This window comes from Salmo salar, chromosome ssa19 (assembly GCF_905237065.1).
Source record: "Salmo salar chromosome ssa19, Ssal_v3.1, whole genome shotgun sequence".
Classification (NCBI taxonomy): domain Eukaryota; kingdom Metazoa; phylum Chordata; class Actinopteri; order Salmoniformes; family Salmonidae; genus Salmo; species Salmo salar.
Window position 1 is genome coordinate 87,794,081 of NC_059460.1, and position 21,306 is coordinate 87,815,386.

Below are 21,306 nucleotides of genomic sequence, written 5' to 3' on the forward strand. Positions count from 1 at the left end.
GAACCTGGATCTGCTTTCCACCAGACACTGGGACATGAAGCACAGACAACATCCTGGAATAAAACCTGGATCAGTCTGCTTTCCACCAGACACTGGGACATGAAGCACAGACAACATCCTGGAATAAAACCTGGATCAGTCTACTTTCCACCAGAGATTAATTCACCTCTCAGCAGGACAATAACCTAAAACATAAGGCCAAATATACACTACAGTCACTTACCAAGAAGACATTGAATGTTCCTGAGTGGCTTAGTTATATATGGCAAGACTTGAAAATTGTCAACAACCAACTGGACAGAGCTTGAAGAATTTTTGAAAGAATAATGTGCAAATGTTGTACAATCCTAGTGTGCAAATCTCTTAGAGACTTACCCAGAAACACTCACAGCTGTAATCGCTACCAGGGATGTGAATACTTACATAAAGGAGATATTTCTGTATTTAACTTTCAATAAATTAGCAAGAAAGTCTAAAAACATGTTTTCACTTTGTCATTAGAGGGTTTTGTGTGCAGATGTGTGAGAGAAAATATATAATTAATCAATTTTGAATTCAGGTTCTAACAAAATGTGGAATAAGTCAAGGGGTATGAATGCTTTCTGATATCCACACAAATGACATACAGGTCATTACTTTTCCCTCTATATAACAAGTAACCAAATAAGTTCCCAATAGAAGATGAGAGAACAAAAGAAGGCGTGTATAGTAGCCTGGTCACAGATCTGTTCGTATTTTAGTCCAGTTCGGTATGACAATGAGTAGCCTGGTCGCAGATCTGTTCGTATTTTAGTCCAGTTCGGTATGACAATGAGTAGCCTGGTCGCAGATCTGTTCGTATTTTAGTCCAGTTCGGTACGACACTGAGTGACAGGGAGTAGGCATGATAGCTGTATAGACCCACAGGAATCACTAGGACAGAGACAGATTCATGAACCAGATCAGCCCACATGAATCATCAGGACATCAGGACAGAAACAGACTCATCAATCATCAGGACCAAGACACGCATGAATCATCAGGAGAGAAACAGACTCATGAGTCATCAGGACAGAAACAGACTCATGAATCATCAGGACAGAAACAGACTCATGAATCATCAGGACAGAGACGGTAACAGACATGATCCATATCAACTGTATCTTCCACTGTGACTCCAGTGTCGTGAGGAGCTGCGACTAGAGGAGTGGTAGGACCTGCAGAGGGACAGACATATGAATGAGGGAAAACAGTGAAAATATAAATAAATATTTCACTTTAGTCTTGCTAAGTGGATGGTTAAGACTCTTAAAAATGTTTTTAAGGACTCCCGGGTGGCGCAGTGGTCTAAGGCACTGCATCGCCTTAGACCACCAGAGACTCTGGGTTCGAGTCCAGGCTCTGTCGCAGCCGGCCGCGACCGGGAGGCCCATGGGACTGCGCACAATTGGCCCAGCGTCGTCCGGGTTAGGGAGGGTTTGGTCGGCAGGGATGTTCTTGTCTTATCGCGCACTAGCGACTCCTGTGGTGGGCCGGGCTCAGTGCACGCTGACCAGGTCGCCAGGTGTACGGGGTTTCCTCCGACACATTGGTGCGGCTGGCCTCCGGGTTGGATGGGCACTGTGTTAAAAAGCAGTGTGGCTTTGTTGGGTTGTGTTTCGGAGGACGCATGGCGGACGCATGGCTCTCGACCTTCGCCTCTCCCGAGGCCGTACGGGAGTTGTAGCGATGAGGGGGGGGGTGAGAATATACCTGTCAGGTGGGGGGGTTGAGAATATACCTGTCAGGGGGTGAGAATATACCTGTCAGGGGGTGAGATTATACCTGTCAGGGGGTGAGAATATACCTGTCAGGGGGTGAGAATATACCTGTCAGGTGGGGGGTGAGAATATACCTGTCAGGGGGTGAGAATATACCTGTCAGGGGGTGAGATTATACCTGTCAGGGGGTGAGAATATACCTGTCAGGGGGTGAGAATATACCTGTCAGGTGGGGGTTGAGAATATACCTGTCAGGGGGTGAAAATATACCTGTCAGGTGGGGGTTGAGAATTTACCTGTCAGGGGGTGAGAATATACCTGTCAGGTGGGGGTTGAGAATATACCTGTCAGGGGGTGAGAATATACCTGTCAGGGGGTGAGAATATACCTGTCAGGTGGGGGGTGAGAATATACCTGTCAGGGGGTGAGAATATACCTGTCAGGGGGTGAGAATATACCTGTCAGGTGGGGGGGTGAGAATATACCTGTCAGGTGGGGGTTGAGAATATACCTGTCAGGGGGTGAGAATATACCTGTCAGGGGGTGAGAATATACCTGTCAGGTGGGGGGTGAGAATATACCTGTCAGGTGGGGGGTGAGAATATACCTGTCAGGGGGTGGGGGGGTTGAGAATATACCTGTCAGGTGGGGGGTGAGAATATACCTGTCAGGTGGGGGGGTGAGAATATACCTGTCAGGTGGGGGGGGTGAGAATATACCTGTCAGGTGGGGGGGTGAGAATATAGCTGTCAGGTGGGGGGTGAGAACATACCTGTCAGGTGGGGGGTGAGAATATACCTGTCAGGTGGGGGGGTGAGAATATACCTGTCAGGTGGGGGGTGAGAATATACCTGTCAGGGGGTGAGAATATACCTGTCAGGGGGTGAGAATATACCTGTCTGTGTGTGTGAGGGGGGAATATACCTGTCTGTGTGTGAGGGGGGGAAATATACCTGTCTGTGTGTGGGGGGGGGAATATACCTGTCTGTGTGTGTGAGGGGGGGAATATACCTGTCTGTGTGTGTGAGGGGGGGGAATATGCCTGTCTGTGTGTGTGAGGGGGGAATATACCTGTCTGTGTGTGTGAGGGGGGGGAGAAATATACCTGTCTGTGTGTGTGAGGGGGGGGAATATACCTGTCTGTGTGTGTGGGGGGGGAAAATATACCTGTCTGTGTGTGTGAGGGGGGGGAATATACCTGTCTGTGTGTGTGAGGGGGGAATATACCTGTCTGTGTGTGAGGGGGGGAAATATACCTGTCTGTGTGTGAGGGGGGGGATATACCTGTCTGTGTGTGTGAGGGGGGGGAATATACCTGTCTGTGTGTGTGAGGGGGGGAATATGCCTGTCTGTGTGTGTGAGGGGGGAATATACCTGTCTGTGTGTGTGAGGGGGGAGAAATATACCTGTCTGTGTGTGTGAGGGGGGGAGAATATACCTGTCTGTGTGTGTGAGGGGGGGAAATATACCTGTCTGTGTGTGAGGGGGGGGAAATATACCTGTCTGTGTGTGAGGGGGGGAAATATACCTGTCTGTGTGTGTGAGGGGGGGGAATATACCTGTCTGTGTGTGTGAGGGGGGGGAATATACCTGTCTGTGTGTGTGAGGGGGGGGAATATACCTGTCTGTGTGTGAGAGGGGGGAATATACCTGTCTGTGTGTGTGGGGGGGGGATATACCTGTCTGTGTGTGTGAGGGGGGGAATATACCTGTCTGTGTGTGTGAGGGGGGGAATATACCTGTCTGTGTGTGTGAGGGGGGATATACCTGTCTGTGTGTGTGGGGGGGGAATATACCTGTCTGTGTGTGTGAGGGGGGAATATACCTGTCTGTGTGTGTGAGGGGGGAATATACCTGTCTGTGTGTGTGAGGGGGGGAATATACCTGTCTGTGTGTGTGAGGGGGGAATATACCTGTCTGTGTGTGTGTGTGGGGGGAATATACCTGTCTGTGTGTGTGTGTGTGGGGGGGATATACCTGTCTGTGTGTGTGTGTGTGGGGGGATATACCTGTCTGTGTGTGTGGGAGGGGGAATATACCTGTCTGTGTGTGTGAGGGGGGAATATACCTGTCTGTGTGTGTGAGGGGGGAATATACCTGTCTGTGTGTGTGAGGGGGGGAATATACCTGTCTGTGTGTGTGAGGGGGGGAATATGCCTGTCTGTCTGTGTGAGGGGGGGGAATATACCTGTCTGTGTGTGAGGGGGGGGAATATACCTGTCTGTGTGTGTGAGGGGGGGGAAATATACCTGTCTGTGTGTGTGAGGGGGGGAAATATACCTGTCTGTGTGTGTGAGGGGGGGAAATATACCTGTCTGTGTGTGTGAGGGGGGGGAATATACCTGTCTGTGTGTGTGAGGGGGGGAATATACCTGTGTGTGTGTGAGGGGGGAATATACCTGTCTGTGTGTGTGAGGGGGGAATATACCTGTCTGTGTGTGTGAGGGGGGGAATATACCTGTCTGTGTGTGTGAGGGGGGAATATACCTGTCTGTGTGTGTGAGGGGGGGAATATACCTGTCTGTGTGTGTGAGGGGGGGAATATACCTGTCTGTGTGTGTCAGGGGGGAGAATATACCTGTCTGTGGTGAGGAATATACCTGTCAGGGGGTGAGAATATACCTGTCTGTGTGGGGGTGAGAATATACCTGTCTGTGTGTGAGAATATACCTGTCAGGGGGTGAGAATATACCTGTCTGTGTGGGGGTGAGAATATACCTGTCTGTGTGGTGAGAATATACCTGTCTGGGGGTTGAGAATATACCTGTCTGTGTGGGGGGGAATATACCTGTCTGTGTGGGGGTTGAGAATATACCTGTCTGTGTGGTGAGAATATACCTGTCTGTGTGGGGGGGTGAGAATATACCTGTCTGTGTGGGGGGGGGAATATACCTGTCTGTGGTGTGGGGGGGTTGAGAATATACCTGTCTGGTGGGGGGTGAGAATATACCTGTCTGTGTGTGGGGGGTGAGAATATACCTGTCTGTGTGGGGGGTGGGAGAATATACCTGTCTGTGTGTGGGGGTGAGAATATACCTGTCTGGTGGGGGGGTGAGAACATACCTGTCTGTGGTGGGGGGGAGAATATACCTGTCAGTGTGGGGGGTGAGAATATACCTGTCTGGTGGGGGGTGAGAATATACCTGTCAGTGGGGGTGAGAATATACCTGTCTGTGTGTGTGAGGGGGGAATATACCTGTCTGTGTGTGAGGGGGGGAAATATACCTGTCTGTGTGTGTGAGGGGGGGAATATACCTGTCTGTGTGTGTGAGGGGGGAATATACCTGTCTGTGTGTGTGAGGGGGGGAATATGCCTGTCTGTGTGTGTGAGGGGGGAATATACCTGTCTGTGTGTGTGAGGGGGGGAAATATACCTGTCTGTGTGTGTGAGGGGGGGAATATACCTGTCTGTGTGTGTGAGGGGGGGAAAATATACCTGTCTGTGTGTGTGAGGGGGGGAATATACCTGTCTGTGTGTGTGAGGGGGGGAATATACCTGTCTGTGTGTGAGGGGGGGAAATATACCTGTCTGTGTGTGAGGGGGGGAATATACCTGTCTGTGTGTGAGGGGGGGGAATATACCTGTCTGTGTGTGAGGGGGGGGAATATGCCTGTCTGTGTGTGTGGGGGGGAATATACCTGTCTGTGTGTGTGGAGGGGGGGAAATATACCTGTCTGTGTGTGTGAGGGGGGGAGAATATACCTGTCTGTGTGTGTGAGGGGGGGAAATATACCTGTCTGTGTGTGAGGGGGGAATATACCTGTCTGTGTGTGAGGGGGGGAATATACCTGTCTGTGTGTGTGAGGGGGGAAATATACCTGTCTGTGTGTGAGGGGGGGAAATATACCTGTCTGTGTGTGTGAGGGGGGAATATACCTGTCTGTGTGTGTGAGGGGGGGAATATACCTGTCTGTGTGTGTGAGGGGGGGGAATATACCTGTCTGTGTGTGTGAGGGGGGGAATATACCTGTCTGTGTGTGTGAGGGGGGGGAATATACCTGTCTGTGTGTGTGGGGGGGAATATACCTGTCTGTGTGTGTGGGGGGGGAATATACCTGTCTGTGTGTGTGAGGGGGGAATATACCTGTCTGTGTGTGTGAGGGGGGAATATACCTGTCTGTGTGTGTGTGGGGGGGAATATACCTGTCTGTGTGTGTGTGGGGGGGGGGATATACCTGTCTGTGTGTGTGTGGGGGGGGAATATACCTGTCTGTGTGTGTGTGGGGGGGGGAATATACCTGTCTGTGTGTGTGAGGGGGGGAATATACCTGTCTGTGTGTGTGAGGGGGGGAATATACCTGTCTGTGTGTGAGGGGGGGAATATACCTGTCTGTGTGTGAGGGGGGGGGAATATACCTGTCTGTGTGTGAGGGGGGGAATATACCTGTCTGTGTGTGAGGGGGGGAATATACCTGTCTGTGTGTGAGGGGGGGAAATATACCTGTCTGTGTGTGTGAGGGGGGGGAATATACCTGTCTGTGTGTGAGGGGGGGGGAATATACCTGTCTGTGTGTGTGAGGGGGGGAATATACCTGTCTGTGTGTGTGAGGGGGGAATATACCTGTCTGTGTGTGTGGGGGGGGGAATATACCTGTCTGTGTGTGTGGGGGGAATATACCTGTCTGTGTGTGAGGGGGGGGAATATACCTGTCTGTGTGTGTGAGGGGGGGAATATACCTGTCTGTGTGTGTGGGGGGGGGAATATACCTGTCTGTGTGTGTGGGGGGGGAATATACCTGTCTGTGTGTGTGAGGGGGGAATATACCTGTCTGTGTGTGAGGGGGGGAATATACCTGTCTGTGTGTGAGGGGGGGGGAATATACCTGTCTGTGTGTGAGGGGGGGGAATATACCTGTCTGTGTGTGGAGGGGGGGAATATACCTGTCTGTGTGTGGGGGGGGAAATATACCTGTCTGTGTGTGAGGGGGGGAATATACCTGTCTGTGTGTGAGGGGGGGAATATACCTGTCTGTGTGTGAGGGGGGGGAATATACCTGTCTGTGTGTGAGGGGGGGAATATACCTGTCTGTGTGTGTGGGGGGGGTAATATACCTGTCTGTGTGTGTGGGGGGGGAATATACCTGTCTGTGTGTGGGGGGGGAATATACCTGTCTGTGTGTGTGGGGGGGAATATACCTGTCTGTGTGTGTGGGGGGGGGGAATATACCTGTCTGTGTGTGAGGGGGGGGAATATACCTGTCTGTGTGTGTGAGGGGGGGAATATACCTGTCTGTGTGTGAGGGGGGGAATATACCTGTCTGTGTGTGTGGGGGGGGAATATACCTGTCTGTGTGTGTGGGGGGGGAATATACCTGTCTGTGTGTGTGGGGGGGGAATATACCTGTCTGTGTGTGAGGGGGGGAATATACCTGTCTGTGTGTGAGGGGGGGAATATACCTGTCTGTGTGTGAGGGGGGGAATATACCTGTCTGTGTGTGTGGGGGGGGAATATACCTGTCTGTGTGTGTGGGGGGGAATATACCTGTCTGTGTGTGTGAGGGGGGGAATATACCTGTCTGTGTGTGTGAGGGGGAATATACCTGTCTGTGTGTGTGGGGGGGGGAATATACCTGTCTGTGTGTGTGGGGGGGGAATATACCTGTCTGTGTGTGTGGGGGGGGGAATATACCTGTCTGTGTGTGGTGGGGGGAATATACCTGTCTGTGTGTGTGAGGGGGGGAATATACCTGTCTGTGTGTGTGGGGGGGGGGAATATACCTGTCTGTGTGTGTGGGGGGGGAATATACCTGTCTGTGTGTGTGGGGGGGAATATACCTGTCTGTGTGTGTGGGGGGGGAAATATACCTGTCTGTGTGTGAGGGGGGAATATACCTGTCTGTGTGTGTGAGGGGGGGAATATACCTGTCTGTGTGTGTGAGGGGGGGAAATATACCTGTCTGTGTGTGTGAGGGGGGAATATACCTGTCTGTGTGTGAGGGGGGGAAATATACCTGTCTGTGTGTGTGGGGGGGAATATACCTGTCTGTGTGTGTGAGGGGGGGAATATACCTGTCTGTGTGTGTGAGGGGGGAATATACCTGTCTGTGTGTGTGGGGGGGGAATATACCTGTCTGTGTGTGTGGGGGGGGAATATACCTGTCTGTGTGTGTGGGGGGGGAATATACCTGTCTGTGTGTGTGGGGGGGAATATACCTGTCTGTGTGTGTGGGGGGGGGAATATACCTGTCTGTGTGTGTGAGGGGGGAATATACCTGTCTGTGTGTGTGGGGGGGGAATATACCTGTCTGTGTGTGTGAGGGGGGGAATATACCTGTCTGTGTGTGTGGGGGGGAATATACCTGTCTGTGTGTGTGTGGGGGGGGAATATACCTGTCTGTGTGTGTGGAGGGGGGGAATATACCTGTCTGTGTGTGTGAGGGGGGGAATATACCTGTCTGTGTGTGTGTGGGGGGGGCAATATACCTGTCTGTGTGTGTGGGGGGGGGGAATATACCTGTCTGTGTGTGTGTGGGGGGAATATACCTGTCTGTGTGTGTGAGGGGGGGAATATACCTGTCTGTGTGTGTGAGGGGGGGGGAATATACCTGTCTGTGTGTGTGAGGGGGGAATATACCTGTCTGTGTGTGTGTGGGGGGGAATATACCTGTCTGTGTGTGAGGGGGGGAATATACCTGTCTGTGTGTGTGAGGGGGGAATATACCTGTCTGTGTGTGTGGGGGGGGGGAATATACCTGTCTGTGTGTGTGGGGGGGGGAATATACCTGTCTGTGTGTGTGGGGGGGAATATACCTGTCTGTGTGTGTGGGGGGGGGAATATACCTGTCTGTGTGTGTGGGGGGGGAATATACCTGTCTGTGTGTGTGAGGGGGGAATATACCTGTCTGTGTGTGTGAGGGGGGAATATACCTGTCTGTGTGTGTGGGGGGGAATATACCTGTCTGTGTGTGTGGGGGGGGGGAATATACCTGTCTGTGTGTGTGAGGGGGGGAATATACCTGTCTGTGTGTGTGGGGGGGGGAATATACCTGTCTGTGTGTGTGGGGGGGGGAATATACCTGTCTGTGTGTGTGGGGGGGGAATATACCTGTCTGTGTGTGTGAGGGGGGGGAATATACCTGTCTGTGTGTGTGGGGGGGGGGAATATACCTGTCTGTGTGTGTGGGGGGGGAATATACCTGTCTGTGTGTGTGAGGGGGGAATATACCTGTCTGTGTGTGTGTGAGGGGGGGGAAATATACCTGTCTGTGTGTGTGAGGGGGGGAATATACCTGTCTGTGTGTGTGAGGGGGGGAATATACCTGTCTGTGTGTGTGTGAGGGGGGAATATACCTGTCTGTGTATGGGGGGGGAATATACCTGTCTGTGTGTGGGGGGGGAAATATACCTGTCTGTGTGTGAGGGGGGGAATATACCTGTCTGTGTGTGAGGGGGGGGAATATACCTGTCTGTGTGTGAGGGGGGGAAATATACCTGTCTGTGTGTGAGGAGGGGAATATACCTGTCTGTGTGTGAGGGGGGGTAATATACCTGTCTGTGTGTGGGGGGGGGGAATATACCTGTCTGTGTGTGAGGGGGGGAATATACCTGTCTGTGTGTGTGAGGGGGGAATATACCTGTCTGTGTGTGGGGGGGGGGAATATACCTGTCTGTGTGTGAGGGGGGGGTAATATACCTCTCTGTGTGTGAGGGGGGGAATATACCTGTCTGTGTGTGAGGGGGGGGAATATACCTGTCTGTGTGTGTGGGGGGGGAAATATACCTGTCTGTGTGTGTGAGGGGGGGGAATATACCTGTCTGTGTGTGTGAGGGGGGGGGAATATACCTGTCTGTGTGTGAGGGGGGGAATATACCTGTCTGTGTGTGAGGGGGGGAATATACCTGTCTGTGTGTGTGGGGGGGAATATACCTGTCTGTGTGTGTGGGGGGGGAATATACCTGTCTGTGTGTGAGGGGGGGGAATATACCTGTCTGTGTGTGTGGGGGGGGAATATACCTGTCTGTGTGTGTGAGGGGGGGAATATACCTGTCTGTGTGTGTGGGGGGGAATATACCTGTCTGTGTGTGTGGGGGGGGAATATACCTGTCTGTGTGTGTGAGGGGGGGAATATACCTGTCTGTGTGTGTGGGGGGGGGAATATACCTGTCTGTGTGTGTGGGGGGGGAATATACCTGTCTGTGTGTGTGAGGGGGGGGAATATACCTGTCTGTGTGTGTGGGGGGGAATATACCTGTCTGTGTGTGTGAGGGGGGGAATATACCTGTCTGTGTGTGGGGGGGGAATATACCTGTCTGTGTGTGTGGGGGGGGAATATACCTGTCTGTGTGTGTGAGGGGGGGGGGAAATATACCTGTCTGTGTGTGTGAGGGGGGAATATACCTGTCTGTGTGTGTGTGAGGGGGGAATATACCTGTCTGTGTGTGAGGGGGGGAATATACCTGTCTGTGTGTGTGAGGGGGGAATATACCTGTCTGTGTGTGTGAGGGGGGGAATATACCTGTCTGTGTGTGTGGGGGGGGAATATACCTGTCTGTGTGTGTGGGGGGGAATATACCTGTCTGTGTGTGTGTGAGGGGGAATATACCTGTCTGTGTGTGTGGGGGGGGAATATACCTGTCTGTGTGTGTGGGGGGGAATATACCTGTCTGTGTGTGTGGGGGGGGAAATATACCTGTCTGTGTGTGTGGGGGGGGAATATACCTGTCTGTGTGTGGGGGGGGAATATACCTGTCTGTGTGTGAGGGGGGGGAATATACCTGTCTGTGTGTGAGGGGGGGAATATACCTGTCTGTGTGTGAGGGGGGAATATACCTGTCTGTGTGTGTGGGGGGGGAATATACCTGTCTGTGTGTGTGAGGGGGAATATACCTGTCTGTGTGTGTGAGGGGGAATATACCTGTCTGTGTGTGTGGGGGGGGGAATATACCTGTCTGTGTGTGTGAGGGGGGGAATATACCTGTCTGTGTGTGTGGGGGGGGGGAATATACCTGTCTGTGTGTGTGGGGGGGGGAATATACCTGTCTGTGTGTGTGAGGGGGGGGAATATACCTGTCTGTGTGTGTGAGGGGGGAATATACCTGTCTGTGTGTGTGAGGGGGGGAATATACCTGTCTGTGTGTGTGAGGGGGGAATATACCTGTCTGTGTGTGTGAGGGGGGGAATATACCTGTCTGTGTGTGTGAGGGGGGGAATATACCTGTCTGTGTGTGTGGGGGGGGGGAATATACCTGTCTGTGTGTGTGAGGGGGGGGAATATACCTGTCTGTGTGTGTGGGGGGGGGAATATACCTGTCTGTGTGTGAGGGGGGGAATATACCTGTCTGTGTGTGAGGGGGGGAATATACCTGTCTGTGTGTGTGAGGGGGGGAATATACCTGTCTGTGTGTGTGTGAGGGGGGGAATATACCTGTCTGTGTGTGTGAGGGGGGGGAATATACCTGTCTGTGTGTGTGAGGGGGGGAATATACCTGTCTGTGTGTGTGTGGGGGGGGAATATACCTGTCTGTGTGTGTGTGGGGGGGGAATATACCTGTCTGTGTGTGTGTGGGGGGGAATATACCTGTCTGTGTGTGAGGGGGGGAATATACCTGTCTGTGTGTGTGTGAGGGGGGGAATATACCTGTCTGTGTGTGTGGGGGGGGGAATATACCTGTCTGTGTGTGTGAGGGGGGGAATATACCTGTCTGTGTGTGTGAGGGGGGAATATACCTGTCTGTGTGTGTGAGGGGGGGAATATACCTGTCTGTGTGTGTGTGAGGGGGGAATATACCTGTCTGTGTGTGTGAGGGGGGAATATACCTGTCTGTGTGTGTGAGGGGGGGAATATACCTGTCTGTGTGTGTGAGGGGGGGGAATATACCTGTCTGTGTGTGTGGGGGGGAATATACCTGTCTGTGTGTGTGAGGGGGGGGAATATACCTGTCTGTGTGTGTGAGGGGGGGGAATATACCTGTCTGTGTGTGTGAGGGGGGGAATATACCTGTCTGTGTGTGTGAGGGGGGGAATATACCTGTCTGTGTGTGTGAGGGGGGGAATATACCTGTCTGTGTCTGTGTGTGAGGGGGAATATACCTGTCTGTGTGTGTGAGGGGGGAATATACCTGTCTGTGTGTGTGAGGGGGGAATATACCTGTCTGTGTGTGTGAGGGGGGGAATATACCTGTCTGTGTGTGTGAGGGGGAATATACCTGTCTGTGTGTGTGAGGGGGGGAATATACCTGTCTGTGTGTGTGAGGGGGGAATATACCTGTCTGTGTCTGTGTGTGAGGGAATATACCTGTCTGTGTGTGTGAGGGGGGGGGAATATACCTGTCTGTGTGTGTGAGGGGGGGGAATATACCTGTCTGTGTGTGTGAGGGGGGGAATATACCTGGAGCTCCTGTAGCTATCACGCCTTCTCCCACGTCTCCTGCTGGAGCTGCGACTCCGACTGGAATAAGTGTCATAGGAGTCGGACCTGTGTTAAGATAGACAAAGGACTGTTCACTGAAGTATTACAAAGTATTCAGACTTCATCCAAATACACACTGCATTTGGAAAGTATTAAGAACCCTTGACTGTTTCCACACTGTTACATTAATGCCTTGTTCTAAAATTGATTAAATATTTGTTTTCCCCTCAATCTACCCACATTACCCAAACAATGACAAAGCAAAAAGAGTTAGGCATTTTTGCAAATGTATTAAAAATAAAAAAACAGATAGATTTTCACATCAGTTTTCAGACCCTTCGCTATGAGACTCGAAATTGAGCTCAGGTGCATCCTGTTTCCATTGATCACCCTTGAGATGTTTCTACAACTTGATTGGAGTCCACCTGTGGTAAATTCAATTGATTGGACATGGTTTGGAAAGACACACCTGTCTATATAAGGTCCCACAGTTGACTGTGCATGTCAGAGCAAAAACCAAGCCCTGAGGTCGAAGGAATTGTCCATGGAGCTCAGAGACAGGATTGTGTTGAGGCACAGATCTGGGGAAGGGCACCAAAAAGTTTCTGCAGCACAGTAAGGTCCCCAAGAACACAGTGGCCTCCATAATTCTTAAATGGAAGAAATTTGGAACCACCAAGACTCTTCCTAGAGCTGGCCGCCCAGCTAAACTGAGTCATCAGAGGAGAAGGGCCTTGGTCAGGGAGGTGACCAAGAACCCAATGGTTACTGGCAGAGCTCTAGAGCTCCTCTGTGGAGATGGGAGAACCTTCTAGAAGGGCAACCATCTCTGCAGCACTCCACCAATCAGGCCTTTATGGTAGATTGGCCAGACGGAAGCCACTCCTCAGTAAAAGGCACGACAGTCCGCTTGGAGTTGTCCAAAAGGCACCTAAAGGACTCTCAGACAATGAGAAACAAGATTCTCTGGTCTGATGAAACCAAGATTGAACACTTTGGCCTGAATGCCAAGCATCACGTCTGGAGGAAACCTGGCACCATCCCTACGGTGAAGCATGGTGGTGGCAGAATCATGCTGTGGGGATGTTTTTCAGCGGCAGGGACTGGGAGACTAGTCAGGATCGAAGGAAAGATGAACAGAGCAAGGTACAGAGAGATCCTTGATGAAAACCTCCTCCAGAGCGCTCAGGGCCTCAGACTGGGGCGAAGGTTCACCTTCCAACAGGACAACAACCATAAGCACACAGCCAAGACAACGCAGGAGTGGCTTCGGGACAAGTCTCTGAATGTCCTTGAGTGGCCCAGCCAGAGCCCGGACTTGAACCAGATCGAACATCTCTGGAGAGACCTGAAAATAGCTGTGCAGCGACGTTCCTCGTCCAACCTGACAGAGCTTGAGAGGATCTGCAGAGAAGAATGGAAGAAACTCCCCAAATACAGGTGTGCCAAGCTTGTAGCGTCAAACCCAAGAAGACTCGAGGCTGTAATCACTGCCAAAAGTGCTTCACCAAAGTACTGAGTAAAGGGTCTGAATACTTATGTAAATGTGATATTTCAGTTTTTGAATTTTTTTATAAATGTTGCTTTGTCATTGTGGGGTATTGGGTGTAGATTGATGACGAAAAACCCCCAATTTAAATCAATTTTAAAATAAGACTTAATATAACAAAATGGGGGAAAAGTCAAAGGGTCTGAATACTTTCCGAATGTACTGTAGCTGGTGTTTACCCACAAACCCCAAACATGTATATTTGGATTGTTGATTGACATGATGCACATGTAGAGAAAACATGGAGACATGACTGAGGAGGACAGATGGACAGGTCTAGACGGTCTACATTGAGGAGGACAGATGGACAGGTCTAGACGGTCTACATTGAGGAGGACAGATGGACAGGTCTAGATGGTCTACATTGAGGAGGACAGATGGACAGGTCTAGATGGTCTACATTGAGGAGGACAGATGGACAGGTCTAGATGGTCTACATTGAGGAGGACAGATGGACAGGTCTAGACGGTCTACATTGAGGAGGACAGATGGACAGGTCTAGACGGTCTACATTGAGGAGGACAGATGGACAGGTCTAGATGGTCTACATTGAGGAGGACAGATGGACAGGTCTAGATGGTCTACATTGAGGAGGACAGATGGACAGGTCTAGATGGTCTACATTGAGGAGGACAGATGGACAGGTCTAGATGGTCTACATTGAGGAGGACAGATGGACAGGTCTAGATGGTCTACATTGAGGAGGACAGATGGACAGGTCTAGATGGTCTACATTGAGGAGGACAGATGGACAGGTCTAGAAGGTCTACATTGAGGAGGACAGATGGACAGGTCTAGATGGTCTACATTGAGGAGGACAGATGGACAGGTCTACATGTCTAGTCTACCTGGATCTCCTGCGTCGATCATAGGAACGGCTTCTGGAATTACTTCTACTATAGGTCCGACTATGACTGTTGTAGCTGCGGTAGGTGATGCTGCGGGACCGGGAGCGCCGTCTGGGATACCTCCTCCTGCTCCTGCTCCGACTCCTAGGAGAAGAGTTCCAGATTAAATCAGATTATTTCTGTCCCGTCCATATCAGACCTGTAGATCATAAAACCTGCATATGTTGCATAAATTACCTTTATATTACACAAACCAGACATTACCTGGCTACATATCAAAATAACATCAATCATTTCAGTCAGTCAGTCAACCAGCCAGTCAGTCTGTCTGCCAGCCAGCCGGCCACCCAACCAGTCAGTCGGTCAGCCAACCAGCCATTAAACCACTCAGTCAGTAAACCCCCCAGTTAGTCAGCCAGTAAGTAAGCAAGCCAGTAAGTAAGCAAGCCAGTAAGTAAACAAGCCAGTAAATAAGCAAGCCAGTAAGCAAACCTGGAGGAGAAGCTGGAGGAGCGCGATCTATTCCTGGAGCGGCTGGAGGAGGGGGATCTTCCTCTGGACCGGGACCTGTGGGAGTGGCTAGACCCCGACCGGGACCTCCTGCTGCCCCGCTCCTCCTCCGTGGCCCCTCCCCCGGCTCCAGCTGCAGACTGAGACCTCTCCTCACTGGAACTGCTGTCCTGGTTCCTGGGCCTCTGGTTCAGTCTGGCCGTCTTCCGTACCTCGTCGAACAGCGACCCCGGACGCACCCGGCTCTGGCTCTTGATCTGGATGCTGACTCCCCCCTGGGTCCTCCCACCTTGGCTCTGGGTCCTGCTGCCCTGGGGCCTGATGCCTTCCTGGGGCTGGGTCCGGGACCCACTGTGCTCCGGGAGTCTGGTGGGGAGCAGACGAGCCATGGAGGAGGGGTTTGGGTTCAGGGCTTGCAGAGCAGCCATCCCCTTTAGAGGCTTCCATTTGGGGTCGACAGGAGGACCAGCGGCTCTGCCTGCTGCAGTTTCCTGCTGCTCCCCACTAGCTAGCATCACAGCTGGCAGAGAGGCTGTACACTGTGGATCTTTAACAGGTGAGAGAAACACGTCTCCCGTCTTTAAGGAGCGACTCAGAGGAGACAGTGTTTTCAGACTGATATCTGGTGGCTGTTGGCCAGGAAGGCCTGGTGGCTCGGTAGTGGGGTCAGGGAGGTCATGTTCTGGGGTGCAGATCTCCATATCGTCTACCATCTCTGGCTGATCCATCTTTGGCAGGTTAGCAGTGAGGTCCTGAGGTTTTGTGTGTTTTGGGTTTGAGTTGGCAGTTGGTTTAGCTTTCAGTTCTTTGGTCATCTCTGCTGCATCTTCCACGCTGTGAGGCGTTGGCTGTACTGAACTGTTTCTGTTGGATGAAGCAGGACTTCTCTCCTTGTCCTCCTTTTCCAGACGTGGGGATTTGCCAGGTCTTCCCCTGACAGCTCTCTGAGGACTATCTTTTACAGCAGCATGTTTTTGCTCCAGTCGTTTCTCTTTCTGGGACTCATCCTCCTCCTCTTCCTCTCCAAACTCCATTGGCGGCTGCCAGTGGAAAGTCTCCTTCAGCTTCTGGTGTTTCCTCTTGGACCGCTTCGACTTGACCTTTGACCTGTGGGAGCCAGACTTGGCAGAGCTCCTCCTCTTGCGTTTGTGTTTACGTTTGTTCTTCTTCCTGCTCTTGTGTCTCTCTGCCTCGGGGCCCTTCTCAGGGCTCCCCTCCAATGGGGTGGCATTATGTACAGGTGCAGGAAGCAGCAACACAGAGGTTCCAGGGGCTTTGTTCATCTTGCTGTGTGATCGTACATGGTGTTCGTGTTCTGACTCTGAGCTGGCCTCGCCCTCCTCCTTCTCTGACAGGAAGACCTTGGGCTCGGTGGTGGCCATCTTGGGCAGCACCTTCTCAGAGTCGCTCTCAGAGTCCCACCCAGCGAGAGCTGCTAGTCTCTGGTCAGGAATCTCTGCTGAGCTAACATCAGGCTTCTGGTTGTTCACCAGGCTGGTCTTTCTGCCTAGTTTATCCCCGTCACTGTCCCACTCTGACCTACTGCTGGGTTCCTCCAAGGACTTTTGGTTTGGTTTCAGACTTTTTGCTTCCGTTTCCTGACGACGTAAGTCTTCTGATAAGGTGCCAAAGAGCTTCGGTCCCTTGGAGCCATTCTGCCTGGGCCCAGGACTGTGTTCGCTGGCTGTTCCGTCCTCAGAGTCAGATGAAAACATGTTGATCTGGGAGTCAGGCGCTTTGAGGTACTTATCCAGGTTCTTGATCCGCTTCAGAGAGCTGTAGTACTGCTTCCAACCCTTGTCTATAGTCTTGTCTAAGGTCTTGTCTAAGGTCTTGTCTAAGGTCTTGTCTAAGGTCTTGTCTAAGCCTCTCCTGTGAGAGTCATAGGAGTCTGACCTGCTGTAGGAGGAGGATCTGCTGTAGTAGTGATCTGGTGACCGTATCCTGGACCGGGAGTGACTCCTGGAGTGACTGTGAGACCGGCTGTAGGACCTGCTCCTGTAGGAGCCGCTGGGTGATCGTCTCTGGTGTCTGTGGCTCTTAGAGCCACGGCTCTTTTCCAGGTGGGAGTTCTCTGGGTGGTTCTCAGATGTACTGGGGGCTGTGGGGCCTATGGGGGACAGGCAGGCTGGGGTCGTCTTGGTCTTGACCTCCTGGACTCGGACGTAGGAGGGTTTCCATGGTTTCTGGCCGGGCTTCCAGCGTGAGGGAGGGGGGCTGTCACTCATGGGTATGACAGGGGCGTTCTCAGGGGCTGGGGTGGCAGGGAGGGCTGTGGCTTTGGTCTCTACACCCTTCACTGCCCCTTTGGTTGAGGCGTCTGGCTTTAGCCTGCTGACGTCAGCCATCTTGCGCTTCTTGGAGGATCTGGTTGATTTTCTCCTCCTGAGCCGGGACAAAGACCTGGACCTGGATCTGTACCGGGATCTGGATCGAGACCTGGATGTGGACCTTGACATGGATAGAGACCTGCTTCTGGAGTGAGACAAACTCCTGGACTGGGAGTAAGACATAGACCTGCCCCTGGATCTGGAGCGGCTAGGTGTGTAGGAACTGGAGTCTCTGGATGAAGGGGAGGAGTGACGCCGCTTGCCCGACCCGGAGCACTGCTTCCTGGGGGAGCGTCGGTGGGCGGAGGGGGTCCGGGACACGGAGAGGGACCTTCTCTCAATATCACCAGGATTTGACTCCTGACCCTCTCGGACGGGCGACTGTTTGGGCTCTTTGCTCTTGGTGGACTCCTTCTTTTGTCTCTTGGCATGTTTGCGTTTCTTGGCCTTCTTGCGCTTGGCTTTCTTCTTCTCCTTCCTGTGTGGGCGGGGCTGGCTGGAGCGGTCAGAGCTGTGGCCTGAGGAGCACTCCGGGGACTGGGACCATGGGGAGTCACTCCTGCTGCGGTCTCCCTCCCATCTGCTGGAACAACGGTCATTCAATCTGTTAAGTCAAGATCCCACCCTCAGAGAGAACAGTCGAACAGACCTCAAGGTTTCAAACAATACGACATGTAGCTGGATCAGTGGATAGCATTGATAATGCTTAAGTTGTCACACAGAGTAGCTATGTATAGGCCTACAGTGTAGTTAGAGTAGCTATGTATAGGCCTACAGTGTAGTTATAGTAGCTAGGTATATATATATATATATATACACATAGTAGTTATAGTAGCTAGGTATATATATATACACATAGTAGTTATAGTAGCTAGGTATAGGCCTACAGTGTAGTTATAGTAGCTAGGTATAGGCCTACAGTGTAGTTATAGTAGCTAGGTATAGGCCTACAGTGTAGTTATAGTAGCTATGTATAGGCCTACAGTGTAGTTATAGTAGCTAGGTATAGGCCTACAGTGTAGTTATAGTAGCTAGGTATAGGCCTACAGTGTAGTTATAGTAGCTAGGTATAGGCCTACAGTGTAGTTATAGTAGCTAGGTATAGGCCTACAGTGTAGTTATAGTAGCTAGGTATATATATATATACACACATAGTAGTTATAGTAGCTAGGTATTATACATAGTAGTTATAGTAGCTAGGTATTATATATACATAGTAGTCATAGTAGCTAGGTATTATATATAGTAGTTATAGTAGCTAGGTATTATATATACATAGTGGTTATAGTAGCTAGGTATTATATATACATAGTAGTTATAGTAGCTAGGTATTATATATACATAGTAGTTATAGTAGCTAGGTATTATATACACATAGTAGTTATAGTAGCTAGGTATTATATATACATAGTAGTTATAGTAGCTAGGTATTATATATACATAGTAGTTATAGTAGCTAGGTATTATATATACATAGTAGTTATAGTAGCTAGGTATTATATATTGTAGTTATAGTAGCTAGGTATTATACATAGTAGTTATAGTAGCTAGGTATTATATATACATAGTAGTTATAGTAGCTAGGTATTATATATAGTAGTTATAGTAGCTAGGTATTATACATAGTAGTTATAGTAGCTAGGTATTATATACACATAGTAGTTATAGTAGCTAGGTATATATATATATATATATATATATATATATACACATAGTAGTTATAGTAGCTAGGTATTTTATATATATATATATATAATACATAGTTACTATAACTACTATATATATATATATATATATATATATATATATATATATATATATATAGTAGTTATAGTAGCTATGTATTACATATAGTAGCTATGTATTCATTCAGTTGTACAACTGACTAGGTATTCCACTTTCCCTATTAAACCGGAATTTCCGGACTATTGAGCACACCTGAATATAAGCCGCACCCACTGAATTTAAAAAAATATATTATTTTGAACATAAATAAGCTGCAGGTGTCTACCGGTACATTGAAACAAATTAACTTTACACAGGCTTTAATGAAACACGGCTTGTAACAAAAATAAATATGCTTTAACAAAACACGGCTTGTAACAAAAAATAAAAAATTTGCAGTAATCTTTAGTTGTCTTTTTGCACTGAGTCAATTCCTCACGCTGCTGTTTCCAACGTCTTATCATCGACTCATTAAGACCAAGCTCCCGTGCAGCAGCTCTATTTCCTTTTCCAACAGCCAGATCAATCGCCTTCAACTTGAAAGCTGCATTATATGCATTTCTTCGTGTCTTTGCCATGATGAGGGTGACAAAATGACTACGGTAATCAGAATGATGGGAAGTTTGAGAGCGCTCGATTTAATCTAAACAGTAAACAAAAAAGGTTTTGACCTTAAAACCCGTTCGGCAATTTCATTGGTCTAATGAAAGCTTCATGCCGCCCAAAAACTGAGCACGTCACAGAATGTGTTTTTTTGGAGAAAAAAAAATTGAAAGCGGGAAAAATCCATATATTAGCCGCGTCATTGTTTAAGCCGCGAGGTTCAAAGCCTGGGGAAAAAGTTGTGGCTTATAATCCGGAATTTACGGTATATTTATACATACAGTACCAGTCCAAAGTTTGGACATGCCTACTCATTCAAGAGTTTGCCTTTTTACTATTTTCTACATTGTAGAATAATAGTGAAGACATGAAAACTATGAAATAACACATATGGAATTTACATTTACGTCATTTATCCAGAGCGACTTACGAATCATGTAGAAACCAACAAAACAAACCGTTTTAAACACATGGTTTTAGTGGAGCTGGGAGTCTCCTATTGTATTGTGACACTTTAATGGTCAGGGCCATATGGTGCAGTTCCACTATGTATTGTATACAGTGAAACAGTGGTGTACTTGTCTCCTCGGCTCCATCTCTCTACGCTGGGTGGCTGGTAGGTCTTGGTTCTCTGCATTTCCTCCTTCCAGTGGGGCGGAGTCTCGCTGCTTCCTTGTCCCTCCTCCTCTGAAGCCGAGCGCGACTTAGAGCACGTCGGGGTGTGGTACCTCTGCAGAGAGAACAGAACAGGAAACTAACCAGACTGACCTACAGCACACTGGTATTCTGCACATGTCACTTCCTCCCCTGATAGTCTAGTCCAGTTTCTTCACAGAGCTCCCAAAGGGCTGGTTACCTGATGTCCATTAAGCCAACATTGAATGGTTGCTTTAGTGGGGAATTAAAATAATCTAACACTGCAAAATGAGAGCTAGGCAGTTATACCAGAAATATAGGCAAAGACCACGGACAGAGAGACGTTTGCTTCTCTTCCATTAAAACAGATTCCTCAGGACATTTAGCAACATCTTGCTGTCTCTGTACCGTTCATCTTATGTCCTTTAACAGGTTGTGTCTTTGTGCAGAGTCCTGATTCAGTCACATTGGGGCTTTAGAGCGACTTCAGACTGGAGAATGTACCATTGGTATAATATGGTAGTAGTTATATTATGTACCATTGGTATAGTATGGTAGTAGTTATATTATGTACCATTGGTATAATATGGTAGTAGTTATATTATGTACCATTGGTATAGTATGGTAGTAGTTATATTATGTACCATTGGTATAGTATGGTAGTAGTTATATTATGTACCATTGGTATAGTATGGTAGTAGTTATAATATGTACCATTGGTATAGTATGGTAGTAGTTATAATATGTACCATTGGTATAGTATGGTAGTAGTTATAATATTGTGTACCATTGGTATAGTATGGTAGTAGTTATATTGTGTACCATAGGTATATAGTATGGTAGTAGTTATATTGTGTACCATAGGTATAGTATGGTAGTAGTTACAATATGTACCATTGGTATAGTATGGTAGTAGTTATATTATGTACCATTGGTATAGTATGGTAGTAGTTATATTGTGTACCATAGGTATAGTATGGTAGTAGTTACAATATGTACAATTGGTATAGTATGGT

The 21,306-nt window shown here is 49.4% G+C and overlaps 1 protein-coding gene across 5 annotated transcripts in view; it reads right to left on the bottom strand.

The window, feature by feature from the left end:
• Positions 1 to 439: 439 nt before the first annotated feature.
• Positions 440 to 21,306, bottom strand: part of nktr (natural killer cell triggering receptor) — a 92,367-nt gene continuing 71,500 nt past the window's right edge. For 3 of the 5 annotated variants that reach the window (XM_045702869.1, XM_045702872.1, XM_014159942.2), the window contains 5 exons: positions 20,233 to 20,384; positions 14,979 to 17,930; positions 14,487 to 14,630; positions 12,069 to 12,155; positions 440 to 1,196 (listed from right to left, as the gene is read on the bottom strand). In XM_045702869.1, the coding sequence (XP_045558825.1) occupies positions 1,133 to 1,196; positions 12,069 to 12,155; positions 14,487 to 14,630; positions 14,979 to 17,930; positions 20,233 to 20,384 (3,399 nt within the window). In that variant the 3' untranslated portion in view covers positions 440 to 1,132. The remainder of the gene's footprint in view (positions 1,197 to 12,068; positions 12,156 to 14,486; positions 14,631 to 14,978; positions 17,931 to 20,232; positions 20,385 to 21,306) is intronic. The other 2 variants (XM_045702871.1, XM_045702870.1) reach the window with 2 other exon arrangements.